Source organism: Tamandua tetradactyla, chromosome 18, assembly GCF_023851605.1.
Source record: "Tamandua tetradactyla isolate mTamTet1 chromosome 18, mTamTet1.pri, whole genome shotgun sequence".
NCBI classification, from domain to species: domain Eukaryota; kingdom Metazoa; phylum Chordata; class Mammalia; order Pilosa; family Myrmecophagidae; genus Tamandua; species Tamandua tetradactyla.
Window position 1 is genome coordinate 56,561,573 of NC_135344.1, and position 22,099 is coordinate 56,583,671.

Sequence of the window (22,099 nt, forward strand, 5' to 3'; positions counted from 1 at the left end):
CTAGCTCCATCTTTCCTCCTTTCCAGTGCTGACTCTTGTCTTTAAATATATTTACCCACCTTCTCCTAGGCCAGTGGTTCTCAGAGTGTGGTCCAGCAGCATCACTCCCCTTGGCTCCTTGCAAATTCTTGGGCCCTACCCCAGACCAGCTGAATCAGACACTCTGGGGATGGAGCTGGCACTCTGCATCTGACAAGCCTTCCAGGTGATTCTGATTCATGCTCAATTTGAGGCCCAAGTCCTAGGACCCCCAGCCAGATTCTTCTCTGTGTCTGACCTTTCCAGCACTATCCCACAGAGGGCTGGACCCATGTTAGGGCAATACACTGGAGAACACTGGATATTTAGTCTGGGGCAAAGTTATGGGGAGTTTGGACGTGGAACTAAAGTAAGAAAGGAGCCATGATCATGTTTGGATCAGGGAAGGAAAGTATTAACGTGGTGTTGGAGACCTGCTGGCAGAGTTTGAAGAACAGAGGCTTGGACCGAATCCCCCTGAAGGGGCAGGCAACATTGGTTGTGCATGAGCATCTGCTGAGGAAGAAGTTTCATAACTTGCACTAGATTTTCAAATGAATTCATGGCCCCCAAAGTGACTCAGTAATAAATTATTTTATTGCCTGCTAAATTATATTAAAGAGCTTTCAAGATAGCATTTCTCAAAGTGTGGTTTCAGATTAGATTAGAATTGTCTGGGTTGTGTGTTTAAAATGCAGATCGCTAGGCTCCATCCAAGACCTATTACATCAGACCCTCTGGAGTTGACACCCAGGAATCTGCATTTCAAACAAATTCCTCAGGTGCTTCTGGGCGATTCTGATACATTCTAAAGTTTATGAACCTCTGATTCAGGCTGATAATTCTAGGAAAGCTAAATTAATAGTAAATTTAGAAAGCTTGCCAGCCACTAAAACAGAGTGCCAAAAGTCTAAAAAGCATTTTCAATGCCCAAAGTGCCAACACTTGAGAATTCCAGCCATAGCAAACACTTTGCATGGGCATTTTGGTGACTGCCCACTTAAAGGCTGTATTTTATAGCAAATCTCTAAACAGACAGCAGAGAAGACCTGGAGTTAAGGCTTACCCTCCAGCTCTCACACAGCTCATCTCAACTTGCCGCAATTGGATAAAGGATAAGTTACATGATTTTCTATGGCAGATTAAAATCAGATAACTATGAAAAAGGTACAAGGAAAATATTGACCATTTTGGCCTCTTGAATGTCTGCAGAAGATTCCACCCTCCCTAGAATTACGCCAAGCAGGTCCTGGAGAGAACCTCATGGGAATGGCCCACTGCCTCTTAGCACGTGCTTTGTAGGGTTTGCTCCGCTGTGGCATATTTCGAGTTATGAATTTCGAAATATGTAGTACAAAACTTAGTGAACCACGTGGGATCGAATTTAGGGAAATACCCCAAAATGTAAAGAGCGGCTTCCTGTGGACGGTGGAAGTGGAACTGAAAGGACTTGGTGTGGTAAATTGTTTGGAAAGGATGTGTGCTCTGCAGTCTGATCTTCACAGGCTGTGCCATTGTGGGCAAGTTATTGAAGCTCTCTGGGTCTTTACTCACCTGGAAAACAGGAATAATCATCACATCTACTAATTAGAAAGAATGGGGAATCATCACATCTACTAATTAGAAAGAATGGGGAAGACCGACCCTCAGCAAGCAATACACCACACATGTATTTCACACTTTTCTGTATTTTCCAAATCTTCTCCATTGAACATTTACTGCTTTTATGATTAAAAAATCTACAGTCTTTTTTAATTTTAAGAGAATAAGCCATACAAAGAGAAACAATAATAATAAAAGAAACAGATACACTAAGTGTCAGAGAGTTTGTTTTTATGTGTCATAAAGACAACATGTGGCCCCCGGGATATCCTAATTGAAGGGCAGATTGCCGGAAGACTAAACATAAAGAATCAGGAGTCCTGTAGTGATAGCAGTTGTGCCCTTACTCTGGAAACTCAGAGCACAAATTGGGGAGTTAGGTCACATTTCCTGTTCCCACACTCTTACAAAGGCAGTTTCTTCCATTAGGGCTCAAAGCTTGGGTCTCCAGCACCAAGTTAAAGAAATAGAACAAACCCATCCCAGAGTTTCTTTAAATGTTCAGATAAACCCTTGTGCCCCTATAAGTTAAATTAAGCTTTCCTAAGAAAAAGTAAGTCAATTAGTTCAAAATGTGGGTTAGTGCTTCTGGGTATTTAAAGGGGGATTTTTTTTTTTTTTTTTCATTTTTAGTTCATTTAGAAACATAGCCACAGGGCAAGTACATACCCACTCCTCAACACGCCCTGTGAATTGCCACAATATACTTAGGTACTAATTTCTGATATCTAGAGCTTCAAAATCTGGTCCATAAAATCTGGTCATGACTTTCTCAAAGTCGTGAGGATAGTGAAATATGAGCTTTAAAAACTGTCTTGCTTTGCCCTTTTAGCTCATATCCTTTCTCTTCACCGTCATTACTGGTATTTGTCAAAGGGTACTTGGCATTGCTATAGAGCATAAAGAAGACACGATTCTGCTCTAATTAAACTTCTTCCTTTATTTTCTTTTACAAATATTTACTTTCTTACCTTTTGTCAATATAGGTAGGTTTCAGAGACATTATGAAATGTAGTTCTAGAGCACGCTTTGTGAAATGGACTGCAAAACTCATTTGTTCAAAATAGTCTAGCACAATAAACTAAACTTTACCGAAATAAAATTAGGTATTTCTTAAGAAGCTGAATTTCCAAAAGTGATTTCTTGGTAAAAGAATATGAACGTTTTTATGGCTTTTGCACAGGTTGCCTAATTGATTTCTTAAGAGGCTATCTCAATTGATACTAACAGTAAATATTATGAGAATAACATTTTCACACCACTGCTTGGGTATAAAGTGTTTTTAAAACATTGTTACCATTTGTTTTGTTTTGACTAATTTAATAGGCTATACCTGAGTTGAAACGTAGCAAATCATTTCAGGAATATATGTTTTGAGACCATTTTAAATTGCTCCCCAATTATTAAAAAATATATTAACATATTTTATCTTCTTTCCCACCTTAACTAATATTGCAATGACATAGAAATAAATGTTATTTGACAATAGGCCTAAATATTCATTTCAATCCCACAAATCCTTTAACAGTATGACTAGAAATAGAGAAAGAAGGAATTGACCTTCATTATTAATTTTTATGTTTGACTTAACTTTGATAATGTTCACATTGAACTGCTTTATTAATTAAGTGAAATTTCATTATAAGAATCTTAAAATAAAAAGAGGAGCATGCTTTTAGGCTCCACAAAAGCACAATTTCTGTAGGGTAAACGACATTCCTCTTGTACATTACTGGTTTTAAAAATAGCCTATGAGACTGGTAAGTGATTATTAGGTAGAAAGATCAAGAATTGTAGTTACCAGGTGGCAACTAGAAACTAAATATCCTACTCTTGTTAACTACTGTTTTAAGTTTATTAGGACCTGTTCTTTCACAATGCTTCAAAGAAAACAAAATTGGCAAAACCCTCCCCCTCCTCCCGAGGAGATTTATGCAGAACAGCTCAGTGTTCTAATAGAAAGCACCGTTTTCTAGTCTGATTGGATTTGCAGGATTTTTTTTTTTTTTTTTTTTTTTTTGCATGGGCAGGCACCGGGAATCGAACCTGGGTCTTTGGCATGGCAGGCGAGAACTCTGCTACTGAGCCACCGTCGCACCGCCCTTGTAGGATTCTTTTTGTCTTTATATTACTCATTGCCATTTCTTCTAAGACACAAATGGGTCCCTGCTTCTATAACCAATAGCACAAGAAAATGGTACCAGGTGGTCAAGCGACAAAGGTTATACTGTTTCTTAGCCCATTTCTGCTGTACCCACAGTCCAAGACTCAGCTTAACACTATTCTGGCTTTCTAAGATCCCTAAATAAAATTGCACATAGGAGTACTGCAATGGTAGGGAAGCGTTCCCTTGAAGATTTTTCTTCCAACAGTTCCTGGAGGTATAGAGCCTGGCATGCCTGTCCTACTGAAGTCTGAGACTTTGGGCAAGTGGCTTCACTCCTCTGAGACACTCCGCCCCAGTATCCTTCATCACGGTTGTTATTATTGAAATATGGCTCCCTGCAAGCTCTAACCTCTGGTCCCATGAATGTGACCCAGTTTGGAAATAGGGTCTTTGAAGATGTTATTAGTTAAAATGAGGCCAAACTGGATTAGGGTGAGCACCATCCAATATGACTAGTATCCTTATAAGAAGAGGAAATTGGACAAAGAGGCAGAATGGGGAACACCATGGGACAACTGAGGCAGAGAACACCACGGATTGCTTGTAAGCCACCACCAGAAACCAGGAGAGAAACCTGGGACAGATACCCCCCACAGGTTTAAAAGCAATGTGCTGCTGACACCTTGATCTTGAACTTCTAGACTCCAGAACTGTAGATAGTAAATTTCTATTGTTTTAGGTCACTCTGTGTTGATTGTTACAGCAACCCTAGCAAACCAATAATCAAACCTGAAAGATATTAAAGAATTAACAATAAGAGCTAACAGTTGAATGCTTACTGATGTGTGAAGTGCTTTGTGTGTGATAAGTGCTTTAAATATATTATTAACTCATTGCATTCTTGCAATAACCTTATAAGGAAGGGACCATTGTTATTTTCACCCATTTTACAGATAAGAGAAGTGAAACATAGAAAGGCTGGAAATTGGCCAAACTAGGATTCAAGCCCAGGAAGTCTTGTTTCAGAGAGGAAGCTCTTAACCACTCTACTCCACTAACTTTTGTTAAGGTTAGCTCTCTCCCCATACATAAATATTTGTTTGTTTTTGAGTGTCTACTATGTGCCAGCCACTCTGCTAAAATATGCAAGGAACTGTGCTGGAAATCAAGCAGGGATTCAGTGACAGACAAATAATTTCTGTTCTTACAGAGTTATCTTTCTTTTCTTCTAATTTGTAGTGTTAGATTATATGGGTTCAGTTTTAATGAGTTCAAAAAACATAAGATGATCTTTTGAATTTAACAGAATTTAATAGTGAAACTCTGAAACAGAAATGGCAAAATAGTTTCCATTTAAATTAATATTTATCCTCCAAAGTATTTTATGAATCTTTTAGTAATCAAATCAAGAGAGCATGGCTTTCCTTTTTTATTACTTTCTTTAAAATGATGAATTAAATGCTTTTTCTGGCCTCTGCCCCCAAGAGCCCACAAAATTCCTTGAATTTACTCATTTAAATCCTCCCCAGTCACTTCTCTTAATACTTCTCTTACTATCTCTTAGTAGATCCTTCCATTCTCCAGATCTGTTTTCAGAAGGGTCACCATTAACTCTGCTGGAAGAAAATGGTCCCTTACTCTACTGCTGCAGTAACTTCCTATAGCATGCTCCACTAGAGAGGGAATTACTGATAGCGAAAGAGTAATCCAAAATCATTACATTCATTTTAATTTGCAAGTAATAATGTTGCCTTATAGTTAGCTTTTTTACCCTGATTTTTAATATAGAAATTCAGATTCATGATTGTCTAGATTTTTCACAAAAATTGTCTTGCTAGATGTTTGATTTAACTATACACGGATTCTGTACATTCATTCATTCAAGATAAATGAATGAGTGCTCACTGGGTCCCAAGTACCAGACTGAAATTACAAATATGTATTGGTTTAGTGGAGGCAACATGCAGATAAAAAGCAGTGACAATATCAAGTATATACTAGTAGAGTCTCAGACCTCTTTGGGAGCAAAAAGGGAGAAGAGCTGAATATGTTTCTATATGACAAAGCCTTTCAAGTGTGGACTTGGGGGCTATAAAATGAAGGAGAAATCTCTGTGGGTTTGCTTTTTTTTTTTTTAATCCAAAGTAACCATGTCACTAGTTTCCACTACTCTGAGAAGTGGGGAAGCACAAATATATACAGGTGGTATTTAAAATGGTGATGAAAGAGATGGAACATCTTGTTGAAGCTGTAAACATCTTAACATAGTTTATAGTAAAGAGTGAGTTCTGACAGTTAAATAGCAGCAATAAATGTTCCATATAGTACTGGAACAATTTTTATAATAAAGAAGCAGTGTATTCCACACAAGAAATAAAGCATCCTTTCAAAGGAGTGACTTAGCAGCTGTCAGTTTTAAGTGATGGGCTGAATGGACATAATGACCCGCAGAGTCAAAGTGAAGGAATCAGCAGCTCAGCAGACTGGCAGAACGACAACTAATATTGCCTCTCTATAAAAATAACAACAAGGCTTTCTTGAAATTCTCAATTTAGAAGTGAGTGTGTGAAATCACAGGATGTTTCTAAGGATCATTTATTAAACCTGGAAGTGAATTCCTTTCTGAACTCAATTGCAAGTTCGTGTTATTGGATTTCAAAAATTAAGCAACCCTTTTTTTTTTGGCCAGGAAAAAAAAAGTTTTACATCTTTTCTCTCTCTTTTTTTTTCTGGGTGTTCCCCCTGGTGAATACTGGAGGTACTAACCTGAAGAGGTCTTTTCCAATATTTGATGAAGTGCCATCATGTCAGGCAAACAATTTTGGTAGCATTTCAGGAAGCTAGTGCACGAAGCAAATTCACGTTTGCCGGTTAATCGGGCCAAGGTATACTTCCCAAGGTGTGTTTTTCGTATCTAATTTAAGCGTAGGTTCTGTGGGCTGTTTGCAAACTGTCCAGGCAGCACCTGAAACTGCTGTTTTCCCAAGTCCGTTAAAAAGTTATTTGTGTTTGTGGTTTTTTGGTTCTGCTACTCCCCGGTCCCGCCCCCCCAGTTTTTGCCAGTAGAGACCTGCCCTGGGGGGTATTTTGTCCTGGGAGCACAAAACTATTTTCTTTTCTGGAAATAAGTTGACGTCAACCGGGAGCTGTTTTTGGTTGCTTTGTTTCCCGGAGCGTCCAACCCAGCACACCGCCTCCGGCAAACTGCGAGCAATTCAAAGGAGCTCGCCCGGCGGGGAGAGGGGCGGAAGGGGGAGCCGTGGCGGGGGGAGGGGGCGTGCCTGCTGAGAGGGGGGGACCCGGGCGGGCGGCTCGGCCCCTGGGCTTGAGTTTGGGCCCACGTCCCCAAGCCGAGCAGGGAGCGCAGCCCCGAGCGTACACAGCCCCTCGGTTCACTGCTCTTGCAGTGAGGGCCGCCCTCGAGCAGCCCCTGGTAGGTAACCTGCTCGGCTCTCACCAGAGTTCTCAGCCCCGATGACATTTCCCGCCCGAGGGTTCCAGCGGCCCCCAAACCTGGGAGCATCCTGGAACAAAGGGCCAGTCCTCCGGAAGGAGCCGTGTGCTACTGGCGTGTGCGAGCTCGTGTGTGCAGGTCCGCGTGTGCAACTAACTTAGCTTACTGCCCTGGGGCTCCGGGGAAACGAATGTGCCTTTCTGCATATTTCCGGGGCTCAGGGGCAGTGCCTTGTTGAACAAAGCCGCCGCCTCTCTGGTGGCACCTCGGGGACCGCTCCAGACTAGTAGGGCAACCTCCCGGATCCTCGCCTCTCCGGACGGCTCTCCGCTGAGAGCAGGGCGGAGTGTGTGTGTGTGTGTGTGTGTGTGTGTGTGTGTGTGTGTATGTCTGAGAGCAGGGCGAAGAGAGAGTGAGTGTGTGTGTATCTGTGTGTGTGTTTCCTCAAGGAGCGGGAAGAGGCCCAGGAGGCAGGGACTTGCTGTAACCTGTTTCACACCTGGCGCAGTTTCCCCCGCGCTCTGTGGCGTCCAGGGCGGAGGAGGCACGCGGAGCACGACGACCCAGCGCTGGAGCAAAGACCCTGTCAACTTCCCACTTCGACGCCCGCGCAGTCCAGAAATCGAGTCTTCCTTTCTTTTTTAAGTTACAAATTGATGGATGGGTTTCTATCGATGCGTAAAATTATAAACTGCCCTGAAAGCAAGACGGGAGGGCCGGGGAAGGCAGGGGGCACGGTAGTTGGCTTGTCTCCTACTTCCGAACTCGGACTTGGAGGCCAATTCGCCGCGCAGTGACCCGGTGAGGCTGCCTCACTGGAGGACCCGCCCGGTATCGGGGCGCGCTGCTTGGACCCTAAGTCCGCGGGTTCCAACCTCACCGCTAGGACTCGGAGCTGGTCGGCGCGAAAGGGGCGACGTAGCTGCTGGAGGAAAAGACAAGACGCAGTGCAAGCGTTGGGAGGGGTCGAGGCTGGGACTTCCAAGAAAACAGAGAAGGTCCCTGGCGGTTTGGGGGGCGTTGGCCCTGGGCCGCGAGAGCCGGAGTTGGCGACGCGAGGACGAGCCCGGAGTTTGCCCGCGCCGGGGGCGGGGGCTTGGCTGCAAGTGGGACAGCGCTCCTCTGGGAAAGCGGGGCCCGGCGAGCTCTTTGGCTGCCTTTCCAGTTTCCGAGGTGCCCGCCCCCGCGCGCCGGAGGCAGCGCAGCCCGGAGGGCGAACGAATGGCGGTTGGCAAACTTGCAGAGAGCGCGCTCGAGATCCGAATTGCCGGAACTGTGGCTGCGGCGGGGGCGGCCGAGACTCAAGTTCACTTTTTCCGCCAGCCCGCTCGACGGGCTTTAGGGACTTGGCTTTCTCTGGCTCCGACCAGGTGGCGCGCCTCGCCCGCGGGAGTTGTGTCAGCTTACTCCGGGGCAGGGAGGGAGCAGCCTGGACACGCGGGGAGGGGTCCCTGGGGTCTTGAGAGCCTCTCCCCGCGTCTCCCCTCCCCTAGGCCCCTCCCAGTCTTTCTTTCTCGCTCTTACCCGGGGCCTGCTGGACCGGCGCGGACTTGCCCCAGACCTACGGGGAGCGCCCGAGGTCTCTAATGACAGCTTAAAAGTGGTTGTTGGAAAAGTCTAAAGGGATGAGGCTGACGTGGGGCGTGTTTCGCTCCTTTGCGAGAGTCGGAAAGGGAGCTGGGAGCCGCGCGGCTGGCCCCAGGCCCCCGCGCCTCGCCGCCAGCAAGTAGGTGGGGGAGCGGCCGCCGCCGCCAGCCCCATCCCGCTCCCAAGCCTCGCCCGCTGCGCCCTGGCCGCGGGCGCCGAGAGGGTGCGGGGCCTGCCGTGCCTCCTCCACCCAGCTCATTATCCAGCCTGCTCCGCTCCGCTCCAGGCGGCCCCAGAAACAGGCTTCTCGCAGCAGCACCCGCAGCGCGCCCGGCGCCGCCGCCGCCCCGAACCCCCAGCTCCGGGGGGCAATGACGGGGCGGTGGAAGGGGCATCGCTCCTCGGGCATTACTTAGAGAAGCGAGACCGCCCCGCCCTCCCGCCGGCCCTCCCTCTCTCCCGCCCGGGCCCGCGCGCCACTCCGCCAGAGGGTAAGTTGGGAGTGTTTCACCCCCACCGACATTCTCCCTCCCCTTCCTTTTTTTTTTTCTCTTCAAAGTTTTCTTAGAAGTGGGCAGCGGGGTGGAGAAAGAAGAAGGTACATCCAGCCTCTGTCCTTTACCCCTTCTCTACTTATCTTACCCTCATCTCCCCTCCCCTCCATCCCCGGCGCGCCTCTGCCCCTCCTGAGTAGCGCTCGGGAATGACAATTGGAGCGCGGCTCCTTTAAGAGCCCGGCTTCGCCTCCCGGTAGCTGAAGGTCATTAAACACAAAAGCTCTCAGCGCTGCGGTCCAATATAGCGCATGCGCCCTGCCCGAGGACTGGCAGAGAGACGGCAATATGGCGAGAATGCCTGGCAGCGGGGACTGTAACACCAGCGCGGGCGGCAGCGCCGGCGCCGCGGCCGCGGAGAACAATGGGGAGCGGGGCGAGGGTGAGCGCGGCACAGGGGGCCGAGGCCGCCGCCAGAGCCGCCCGCACTACTGCAGCGCGGGCGAGGAGGAGGAGGAAGAGGAGGAGGAGGACGAGATCCAGGAGGTGCAGATAACGGGGGACGAGGAGGAGGACGGAGGTGGGGGGCTGGAGGAGGACGAGGAGGAGGACGAAGAGGAGGAGATGGGTCTGGACTGGGACGAGCCCCTGGAGCCCGAGGACTCGGCCGGGGAGGAGCTGGAGCCCGAGCCGGTCCATATGATCAATATGGACCAGAGCGCCGCACTGGAGCCCGAAGCGCCGCCGCGACTGCTGGCGCCCCGGGCCCGCGGCGGGCCTCCTGGGGATGGCTCCGAGCTGGATTCGGACCTGCTGCAGCGCCCCGAGCGGGCCCGGCTGAGCGAGAACACCCGGCTGGCCACCCGCTACGCCGTGCGCATCTTCCGGGAGTACCTGAGCGAGAAGGCGCAGAGCCCGGACTTCGAGACCATGGACAAGGGGGCGCTGTGCCGCGTGCTGCGCTCCTTCTACGCAGAGGCCCGCTCCAAGAGCGGCCAGCTCTACAGCAAGTCGTCCCTCATCAGCATCCGCAGCTCCCTCAACCGCTACCTCAACGAGCCCCCGTACTGCCGCACCCTCGACCTCACCAAGGACCCGGAGCTGCGCAGCGCCAACCTGACGCTGGCCGCGGTCATCCGCAAGCTGGAGGAGCAGGGCGCCGGGCCCGTGGTGCAGAAGCAAGCCATCACGCGCGCCGACCTGCGCAAGCTCTACACCTCCAGCGTCTTCAGCACCAACACGCCCTTCGGGCTGCTCAACAAGGTCTGGTTCGAGACGTGCATGTACTTCTGCACGCGCGGCCGCGAGAACCAGCGCGAGTTGGAGGAGGACTCTTTTGGGCTGGCCATGGACGAGGACGGTCGCAAGTTCGTCTACTTCAAGTCCCTCGGGCCCTACCACAAGTCGCGCTCGTCGTCTTGGAGCAAGAAGCGCGCCGAGAGCAGCGACGAGGAGAACTTGCCCCGCATGTACGAGACGGGTACCGAGTTCTGCCCGTACGCCAGTTTCGTCAAGTACCTGTCGAAGCGCAACCCGCTCTGCAAGGCGTTCTTCCAGCGGCCCCGGGACCACTGCAGCGAGGGCGATGTGACCTGGTACGAGAACAAAGCCATCGGCAAGAACTTGTTGGGCACCAGGATGCAGATGCTCTCCAAGGCGGCCAAGCTCTCCAAGACCTACACCAACCACTGCATCGGCGCCGTCTCCATAGCCACGCTCAACAGCATCGCGGGCATCGGTACCAAGTTGGGCTCGCCCGCCCCGCAGGGCTGCTACGCCGAAGCTCTGAACGGGGCGGCTCGCCACCACCCCCACCATCCCCCCACCCATCCCTCCCACCACCACCGCTCCCAGCCGCCCTCGCTGGGGAACACCTACATCCTCCCCAAAGACAGCCGGGTTGGGGCCGACGTGAAATCCGAGGCTGCGCCCAAGCGCGCCCTGTACGAGTCGGTGTTCGGGTCGGGGGAAATCTGCGGCCCCTCTTCTCCCAAAAGACTTTGTATCCGCCCCTCGGAGCCCGTGGATGCGGTGGTGGTGGTTTCCGTGAAACACGACCCCCTGCCTCTTCTTCCAGAAGCCAATGGGCACAGAAGCACCAATTCTCCCACAGTAGTTTCACCTGCTATTGTTTCCCCCGCCCAGGTAACCAAACCAACCTCTATGCATGAAATGTTTCTCTGGTGCCACTTCGGGACTAACTTTTATGCTAATGCAGGTCTGGGTTTGGGGAAAGTTTTAAGCAGTAGCAAATAGACTGAATAAGACTTGATTTCACCCGTAGACGCTTAACCTTCTTGGCGGTTTTCGGGGAAGTTTACACCTAACTTTAAGACGGGAGAGAGGGCATGCGACCTAACCACGGGCACTGCTGGGCGGTAACGGTGAAAACTTGAAAGTTCGCAGAACAAAGGGTTAGCTCAACTCGTAGAGCCTCTTCATTAATACATGAGTTTTATAAGGCAAAGAGGAACACTGTCTAGATAAAGGAAGCGATTATTTAAAATATATTCGGTGAATAAAGGAACCATTCAAAAATACTCTGACATATTCTCCATAACTTACAAAAGTAGGAAAACAGTTATAAATTATTAAAAAGAAAATATGCCGTCCCATTTCCCGTAGCCTTTCTTTTCTTCTTTTTTTTAAGAGGGGGCGGGGAGTGGAGAGATTTGTCAGTTGAGTGCTGATTTATGGCCAAATGTAAAGTGAGGTTGGGAGTGTAGTTTCCATGAACTCAAGTCACTTGTTAAAAGTTATTATTCAGACGGAAACTTGATACCTGTATCACCAGGCAGACTAAGAATTGGGGTGCCCCTGCACTGTGGGCACTAAGAGATTGCTGTCTATTCATAGCTGCTGCCATCCAGGTGGAGAGATAAGACTTAGGCAGATAAATTATTGATTGAGACAAACAGCCCATTAGAGTGGCAGGAAGACCGGTATAAATGTTTTAGCCCTGAAGCTGATCATTCACCTCTCTGGGCTCCAGCGACCTCATCAAAGATGTGGGAACTATTTCAACACTAAAATTAGTTCATTCTAGGCAGTGCCAGATTCTAGGTTGAGATTGGAGGCTAAAGTGGCTGCTGCTTGTCTTACTATTTTCTTCCTAAAGGAATATATTCCTGATTATCATTAAAATTGTATTCCTTTTTTTTTTTAATACCCTTTTTTTTCCTAGGAGCCAGAAACCAGAGGTCTTTAGGGACTGTGTTTTATTCTGCAGGCAGGAGTAGCCCCTGGAGGTTTTCCACCTTTGACCTCCCAGCTGTCAAGCAGAAGTAGGAATTTTGACTATAAGTTAGAGGTGTAGTGCAGGCCCTTCAAGGAACAGATGTCAGGTACCTGTGTGCTTTTTCCAAAGTGGAAATTCCAGTTCTGGGCACACTGACCCTTTAAAACGTTTACCAGCTAATCGGCAAGCCTCAAGGCCAACTGAGAAAGGGGCTGTGAGTGGTAATATAAACACCAGAGCTCTCAAAAATACACAAGTCCTGTAGGCTATGTGTCCTTCTGTACTTCCAGTATGCAGAGTGCATTTCTGACAGGCCGAGAGGTTATTTTAGAGAGTTTTAAGGATGGAGAAGAGAATTCTTTCTCCTCTTTGGAGAATTTCGGTTTGCTTTTTCTTTTAAAGCAGAAATAAATATTCACGTTCTTCTGGTAGAGTAAAAAACACTTGAAATGCTCTGGTTTAGAGTAGCACCTGATTGATTTAAAAGCTGAAGAAAGTTTATTCAAGTATATAATTGCTTGGAATAATAATGATTCAATGAAACAGTTTGTCTACGGCATCTGCTAACCTTTTTTTTTTTTTTTTTTTGACACCAGTGACATATAAATCATGACTTAAGGATCCATGAAAGATTAGCTGCTTTTGTTTGGTTGTTTGGTTTTATTATAAGGAATGCAATCCCTCTCTCAAAGTCTTTTATTTTAACTGCGCAAGATAAATCAACTGCTCTGTAAAACTGTGTGCTGATTCTTTTACTATTCTTGGGTTATTGTCACGTAACTCCCTAGTTAAGTATAGATGTGAGTGTCCATATGGTAGTTATGTGGTTATTATGGCTCATAAAAGTTATCTTAGCTAAGCCCCTTTCAGTTAAAACAGTACAAAAAGTAGTTCTGTTTTCAGGTATTTAATAGCCAGCTTTTCACTTACGTTAGAGCAAATATTTTTTATCAGCATGAAGAAGTTTAAAGGAACTCTTTAAACTAGCAACTTCGGTAGCATGGACTGTATGAAGTCTGAGTATTGCAAGTATGAAACGGGTGTTTAGTTTAAGGAGAGGGCTGATATTAAGCTTTTCCTCCTGTATTTGTTAAAACCACAGTAATGACTGAGATCTAGGGCATTTCCTGGGGCTCTATCGCTGGCTGGGTTTACTGGCCCAAGGCATTGCTTTAGGTCACCACTCTCCCAGCTGGCCATTAATCCCCAGGAAATGCCTCAGGTACCTCAAGCTTTGGTCATTATTACTTAATTATAAACCTAGGCTCTCTAATCTTAAACACTGACTGGATCTCATCAAGTCGGGTCGCACTGAATTCCACTCTTGATCATATTATTATAACCTTCTTTTATTATAGTCACAGAGGCCACACACTGATGCTTTCGTTTTCTCCAAACATGGCACTTTTCTCAAAAGATGAAGACCCCATGACTTTAAATGCCGTTACTCCTTTTACTTCTTGACTGGTTGAAAAATGAAAAAACTGAAGGATTAACAAAGATTGTGGAATTTGTGATTTTTCCTTATGTCAAGTTTTTGTTTTTTGCAAGGAGAGGGAAGTGGTGGCGATGGTTGTTTTAACTGACTCACTCTTTAATTCAATGGAATGATTATGCTGCTCATCAAAGGTAGTTTAGATCCCTTTTTTCCCACATTGCAACTGTGACCTAAGATGACCCAGTTATTTGTTCAGGTTCTTAGTTTCCAGGTGAGGATTATAGAGTACCTGTTAACAGGTTTACTGCCATATCCTGCATCTTCATAGCAGTTCTCTTTGCCCGAAAATAGGGCCTTTTTCCTGTCATCAGTTTAAATGGATGACAGAGATTTGTTATCTTATTCTTGATCATTACAGAGAAAAAGAAGTACACTGATAGAAGTGAATGTTCTTTATATCATAGTTTTGTTGGTCAAGTTTTTATAGACTGTGTTTCTCTCCAGTACCAAACAGAAATTGGAAGATTAGCCCATTCAAATATACTTAGACAGATTTGTAAGTTTGTAACAAAGGTATCTGTAGTTGAACTTGCTTACTTCTAATCCAGATTATTTCCAGAATACTTCTAAGGAATTCTGTAAGTAGGACATGTATTAGTCTGAAAGTGCTGGGGTCAGTAGTGCACGCCCACGGTTTGTGTTTCATTGTCTCTACCATGCCGGCCTCTGTCCTTACACGTCCCTAACTGCACGAGAGCAGCTTCCCCCAGCACACGCACGTGCTCCTTAACTTCACTCTGGAGGAGGAGCAGCCACCCTCACTGGCTGGGAAACCAGTTTTGATTCAGATGCTGTAATGAGAGGGATGAAGAACTATTTCATCTATTTAATAGAAAAAAAACATGATTTTTATGTATTGAAATAATCTCTGAAGTCCTACTTTCGATTTGGAGATTAGGGAGGAGAAAGACTCCTTTCTCTTAAAGATAGAATCATATTTCTGTAAGCATGAAAGGAGCCATGTGCTTACGTCTGTAGCAATTGTAGCAAAACTATTTTTCAGTGGTTATTGGAGCTGTTAAGATTAATTGTCTTGTTGGAGACAGATATTTTCTTGATTTTTAATATTAGTTTGTGACTCCATTTCTTTTGCTACTGCAGGAATGTTTGCTCTCCTTTAAGGAAAGTTCAGATTGTTGGAGAAACTAAGTGTCGTTTACATAAGTATGTAACTTTCTTCATCCATTGAGGAAGCTGTTACCAAGCACCTGCTATTTTTGCCTTTGTTTCTGGAATTTTTTAAGTTAATGAATTCTCTACTCAGCAAGTAGTCTGATTAGCAAGAATTGGACCTCATTAAATACTTGAGCCAGGTCAAAATAAAGTTAAAAGACGATGTTTTGCAATAGTCATTTCTAGAAAGAAATCTGTCCTTTTATTTTTGCATATTAATATTGGAGTGACTATTCAGGTATATTATTTTAAATTGACATAAACCCATATCAAATGTCAGTTCACTATCTATTAAATCCTATCCCTGAAACAGTAAAAAAAACCTATTTGCTGCCAAACAAGAAAGTGGATCCCATTCTTCTAAAACTTCTAAAGCTTCTTTGAGCTTCAAGAGAGGTTGCTATCTAAACAATGTTGAGTCTTATGGAGAAAGAGCTTTATAGGGTCTAGAAATGAATGAGTGTTTAAGCTATATGAAATAGTTCCCTGTAACAAGGGATGTAGGTTGTGATTAAATCAGAATATGAGGTTGCATTATCTAATGCCCATGGCTATAAACTGGATGAGAGACCACATTACCCTCACTTGTAATACAGGAGGCTATCCCTAATTAGACATGTTCTAAATTTTCAGTAATTCTCCAAGTCCTTCTGTCCAACACTTTCTCCACTGTCAGACTTCTTTCCTTTCAGCTTATACTTTAAGAACTAGATAGAAACCTTTCTTTCTCCATTAAAAAAAGAGACATCTCTGTATGGCAGCTTACTTTCATCACTGATCATTTTTATTTATAGTGTGTCCTAAATTTTGCGCATGTCTTGAGTAACGGAATTTTCAAAAACAATGGAAGTAGGAGATGCTCAATTAACAGTAGTGTTGTAAACCTGGAGTGTTGAGCTTTAATTGCAGTTTTCATCACACATGCAGCTCCTCCATGTATGCAGTTTCCTTTGGGACTGGCTGTTTCTAATTTCAGCCTTTTCCTGGAGACCCTCTATGCCTTGAGCTTTGTGATTCATGGTGAATGAGTGCAGACAGTTCATCTCCTGCTCCCTCTTCTGACAATGACTTCGGTTTTATTTTAATCCGGTGGGGTGGAGGGCAGTCCCAAAGGTGAGGCTGGGGCAGTCCCAAAGGTGAAGATGGTGCAAGCCTCCTGTGGTGAGTCCATTTATTAAATGCTGGCAAAATGAGAGGGCCTGGGAGACCTTGAAGGAGAGGACCAGGGACTTGCTAGAGCAGCTCTGTTATTTCCAGTCCACATGCTCCCCACCACCAGTCCATTTTCTACCCCGTCTCCTGCTACCCTGTCCCCACCCAATTATAGCACCAATTGCACTGGAAAATCTCCTCTATGATACACACTTTTCCTGGGGGTATCTGGGCTTGTTCACACCTTGAATTATTGTGTCCCCTCACCCCCACCCCCACCCCCAGTTTTCCAGGCCATGAACCCTGGAGGAAGGGCGTTTTGATCTGGTCTGGGAGGAAGGGGTTAAAAATGTGCTCCCTGAAAGGGCTGACTGATATAAGCTCTGGGAAAGAAGGGAAGGAGTTCAGAGAGGAGTGTTCAAAGATGGCAGAGACAAATCTTGCTTCCTCTGTAATTCATTTACTAAATGAAAACGTCAAGACTAGTTTGGAAGTTTGTAACCAGCAGTCTGTGGGTTTGCTCCATGTCCCGTTCTGGGTTGACCCGGTTCAGGGCAGTAGCTGACCCTCCAATCCCCACGCTTCCTCTCTTACAAACCAAAAGAGGAGCTATTGCTTATGGCACCATTCCCATCTGGGCCCTTTCCACCCAGTCCCAGAACCGAACTCGTAAATATACTATCTACACATCTAATTTAAGGTTTGTAGATTCTCCCCCCTTTGCTTATACAATATGTTCTTAGATAATTATGTTTATACAGATATGTACATACCTATATACGCATATAAATTTAGTACTCGAAAAAAATTCTCCGCTTTGCTATTGTTGTCTGAGAAATAAGTGTCTTGGACAGATTTCTTGAGTTCGTGGTTAATTCTGATACCTGACCCTGCTGTGGATTTTGACATTTAGCTTTAAGGAACGTGACAGAAATGAAATATTGAAATATTCCTGGATATTATGATCAGCGAGTGGAGTATTAGACTAAATCCTGGCAGGATCAATTGAAGGAGCTGAAGTGGGGAGGGCCTCATGAGACTGGAGTCCACAGAGACAAACATGATTCATTCATTACAGAGTTTTGGTCTAAAATGGCACAACCACTAATTGATTCTGCAGTTAGAAAGTGGAGTGTTATCCCAGTAATAATAACCGAAAGATACTGAAGGCTTTAAAGTGCTCCACCAACTGACAATATTTCTGTCACCTGGGAGCTCGTTGAAAATACAGTCTTGCCACCATCCTAGCTCCCTACACACACACACACACACACACACACACAGAGACATGCACACACACAAACATACACACACTAAATCAGCATCTGCGTTTTAAGGATTGCTATGCTATTTGTGCACACTTAAATTGTTGAGCAGTGTGGTCTTTCATTTGCCCTCACGCAGCCTTTTACAGAATTCTTATTATTTCTATTTTACAAAGGAGGAAACTAATGTTTGCAGATGTTGAATCATTTGCTTAAAGTCAAACAAATGGTAAGTAACTGCTGGGATTTGAACCCAAATCTGTCTGATTCCAGAGTCTGTCCTTTAATATCTGTCTTTTGATTCCAAAATCCTTATCAACTCTCTACATAAAACAATCCCATAAAGAAAAAGTGAAATCACCAAATTCATGTCTCTACCTTAAAAACCTTCCTAGAGCCACTTAAGAGAAGAGAACTTGTCAAAACACGGCATTAAAAACTAATGACGTGGGTGCAAGGGTAGTTCAGTGGTAGAATTGTCGCCTGCCATGCAGGAGACCCGGGTTCAATGTGCAGCCCACACACTTCCCAAATAAACAAACAAGCAAACAAACAAGTGAAAAGCCAAATAAACAAAAAATTAGCAAATGATGCTGCAATAAGGGGATATTCACATTGAAAAAGAATGAAATGTGACCCCTGCCATACAGCATATAAAAAAAAAAAGTAATGACATGATTATGCAGAGAATTCAAATGAGTATTTCCAGTCTTTGGCATTCCTCCATTTTGCTGTGAGTGGCCCATGACCATTGCTGGGTCTGGGGACTCTAATGGCCTTTCTGAGACGCCGTATCTCATGGGATTGAGAGCAGACTCTGGAATCAGACTCCCCAAACCAAATCTCAGCTCTGCCCAGAATCTCCCTATGCGTCTGCTTCCCCTTTGGTCAAATGGGGATGATGGTGATGCCAGTTCCATAGGGTTGGCAGCATTAAATGAGTTACTGTTGGAAAAGTGCTTAAAATCTGACTACAATTTGAATGTTTGCCCCCGTTTTATTTTCTTAGCACAGAACGTTTTACATTTGAAAAACTCTGATCTTTATGATGAATTCTTGGCCTTTTTTTAGTTTTTCTCTTGGGCGTAGATTATCGAGGTGCTACTCGGGACTCGCCGCCATTTCTCCTTCTGGCATTTTAGCAGAACATTGGTCTCTTAGGAGATGTCGCATCTCCTAGAGGTGTTACCTCGCATGTGGCTCACTAAGGCCGTCCTCCCTCCTTCTGTTTCCTTACGAGGGTCTTGATCAGCACATCTGTGTGGATGCTTTGCCCCAAAGCCTGATTTTCTCTCCTCTACTTCTCTAAGATTTGCATGTGCTGTGGCCCGGGCGGGATTTATCTCCACACATTCTAGGTTTACTTTGCAGACCCTTCCTGTTTCTTTTTACAGAAACTTGGGGATTTTCAAGAGCTGCATGGGAGGTGGGGGTGAGGATGAGGACTCCCTGATGGGCGTAATTGCTGCCCACAGTCCAGCAGGTCTACAAACGTTGGCTTAGAATGAAATCAACAGGTTTTCACAAATAATTACATTTATTGGGAATAGTGTGGGTTTAAGAGAGTGGCCAGACTGCTGGGATTCTTAAAGCGTTAGGAAGTTTGTTATAGCAATAACTTTGGCAAATCTGATTCCTTATTTGTGATCCTGTGGCTTGATTCTACATTGGAGTTGTTGCATTTCTTAATGCATAATTGGACTATGGTTTTATCATGCATGACTTCTGTTTTGCCTTTTAAAATTGAGGCAACTTTAGACTGCAGAATCAGAGTAAGTGGTTGGTGTTTTGATACAATATCGTTGACCAGCTAATGACCTATTGTGACTTGTTAGTTTGAAAACTAAAATAGAAAGGATTGATATGATGATGCCAGGACTTATTTCTTCTAATTTAATTTCCTTTTCAAATATCCACAGTATTCAGCCACCGTAGGACTCGTAGGAGAAGTACATGGACTTTTAGAATAGTATATTTCATTAAGTCCTCTCATCTGGAATACTAGCTTCTACTTTATGATATTCTTTCTGATACAACTATATCTAATTGATTAAGTACATTTTAGATATTTCCTTTCATCTTGAACAAATATCTCTTTGCTTTTTGCGCCAGGGGGAAAAAAAAAGACTTACAGAATGTTTATTTTTCCATGGATAGAGGTAGCAATTTAACAGTATATTACTGTAGAAATGTACAGATCTAAATAAAAGAAATACAGAACATTAGAAATGGATTATGCTAGCTCTGTTTTCTTTTTCTCTCAACCCAATATTCATTTACATGGTCGTGTGTCATGGTTACAAGTAGGTAATTCACAGCGCTGGTGATTTCACTGTTTTCAGAATCATTTTTAGGACAGGGCTGGTTAAGTTACAGGAATATTTCTTGTCTTCTGTTTTTTAAAAAACTTATAAAGAGGACCATGGTATAATAGAATCCCACCCCATCTCTTACTGGCTGTCTCAAGTGATGCTCCATAGCATACCTCTTGGAATGTAAGCAATACTCTTAAGAAGAAAAGGTGAGATGAAGGAGAAGGCTTTACAGAAAGACTTTTAAAGTAGAGTTTACTTATAAAAGCACTTATTGAGCATTTACTGTGTGCAAATAGGAATTTGGAGGTGAGGAATAACTTAGAACTGTTTAAGAGAAGACACTCAGTGGAAATACCCAGGGCGAGTCAGAAGGAGGACTGTGGATGGAGTTGGAGAGAAAGATCTTATGTCATCCTATGACTGCTCACATGTAAATGCCAGGGAGTGAATGATGTGTATCAGTAGCCGAGAAATCTGACCATTGGTGGCCCAAACAAACCAAAAGACTAAACATTTAAACACTGAAAGTGTGTAAAGCGAATGTGAAGACTCTACAAAATAAAATATTGCCACGTCGAAAACTTAAGCCTTTCATTCACTCTATCATTGCAGACCTCTTGGGAAAGCCTTACTAACCCAGTATTTCAGATGTCACAGACACGAGGCAAGCTGCCGCATTTCAGTACACATCCGCCCTCTTTAATGTTTGCCCTGTTGATAGGGGACACATCTTAAGATTGAGGATTTGTGCAGTAACCCAAAGAAATGCAGAACTGGCCCTGTGCCACACTTGACATTTTTACTGCAACTCTTAGAATTGTTAAAAGCCTGGTCCCTTTGGTACTCAGCATTATTTCCTTCATATCTTGGGTCTGTGGGACCATACTGTGAAAAAGGAGTGAATAACATACATGTGAGTAGTGCTTTACAGGTTACAGGACTTTCCTGTACTTGATTCCATTCTAATGACGCTTTGATGGAAACATCCTAGATAGACCCTGGGGATACGGATAAAATCTCTGTGTTGCTAGGGAAGCAGATGAGTAAACCTGAACGTGTTCTATGTCTTGGGGAATTCTGCATGGAGTGTAAGCTGGCAGACGGGGGAGGATGGCTTCTGTACTGAAGCCAACCAGTTCTACAGATGAGGATATGACCTTCAGAGAGTTTAAGCAAATTCCCAAGTTCACCCAACTACCATGTAGCAAATTTAAGGTTTCTGTTCCAACTCCAGGCCCAGAACTCTTATAAGTGGTATTTTTATAGCTATAATTTAGAGCTAACGTTACAAAAGTGGAGGAAAGTAAAGGAAAAAAAGGACACGGAGCACTCTATGGATGGATATGCCTTTTAAAAACTGAGAGAATCTCAGTGTGGACAACTTTTGGAATGTCAGAAAAACTAAAAAGGAACATTCTGGAATAGAGTGAAATGGAATGGCCCAGTCTCCTAAATGTCAGCACACGCTGGAGACTCCGGTGGCTGAAAGCTTTATTTTCTCAACACAAACTGGAGCTCCCCATGGAGCCCTCCCAGCGGTGTTGAGTGCTGACTGGCTTTCACTGTAGTCCGAAGCTCGCTGGGACCAAGTCCTACGCCTCTGTACTTCGTTTTCTGCCCTCTGACTATTTGGAAGCCAAGGACTTGCTCCCCAAGGCCTTCAGTCTTTCCTGCTGCACTCAGAGCACTTAACTAAAAGAAAAAATGAATACAGTTCTGATGCAGAGTTACAACAAATAAAAAGAACCAGTAAAAATGACTATAAAGTACCTGACAAACAGAAAATGTTTAATGACACTAAGGCGCTTTATAGGGGAAGGGTTTACCTCTTGGCACAGGATGACAGGCCCGCCCTGCCAGGACTTCTCCCTGCACTGCTGTCCTTGGCAGCCACTTCTTGCCCAGCCAGAATGGCGGAGTGAAACTGATTCCATCGCCGTGCAGTCACCTGACCTTTCTGACTGCGAGAACCTGGTTGGAAACTGACAACTGCAGGCTGGTAGCCCTTTCGTTGGTGACAACAGATAATACAAGGGATAAAGGAGACTTTGGTGACACAGGACTAAAAAGGAAAACAAGGCAGATACAGTAAAACAAAACAATACAACGTAAAGGGGAGGTAAGCAGCTGGGGCACCTTCCAGCATGAAGAAGAACTTCAGTTTGGAGGAAAACTAATATTTTTTAAATCAGTTCT

The 22,099-nt window shown here is 44.9% G+C and overlaps 1 protein-coding gene across 3 annotated transcripts in view; it reads left to right on the forward strand.

Moving 5' to 3' along the window:
• Positions 1-22,099, forward strand: part of KCTD1 (potassium channel tetramerization domain containing 1) — a 201,639-nt gene that overhangs the window by 103,174 nt on the left and 76,366 nt on the right. The window contains exon 1 of one of the 3 annotated variants that reach the window (XM_077135732.1): positions 8,566-9,259. The exons of 1 other annotated variant lie outside the window; for it this stretch is intronic. Coding sequence is in view for 1 of the 2 variants with exons in the window: in XM_077135730.1 (XP_076991845.1) it covers positions 9,611-11,407 (1,797 nt within the window). In the remaining variant the exon portion in view is untranslated. Of the gene's footprint in view, positions 1-8,565; positions 9,260-9,336; positions 11,408-22,099 lie in introns of those variants that run through there. One more of the 3 variants, XM_077135730.1, reaches the window with a different exon arrangement.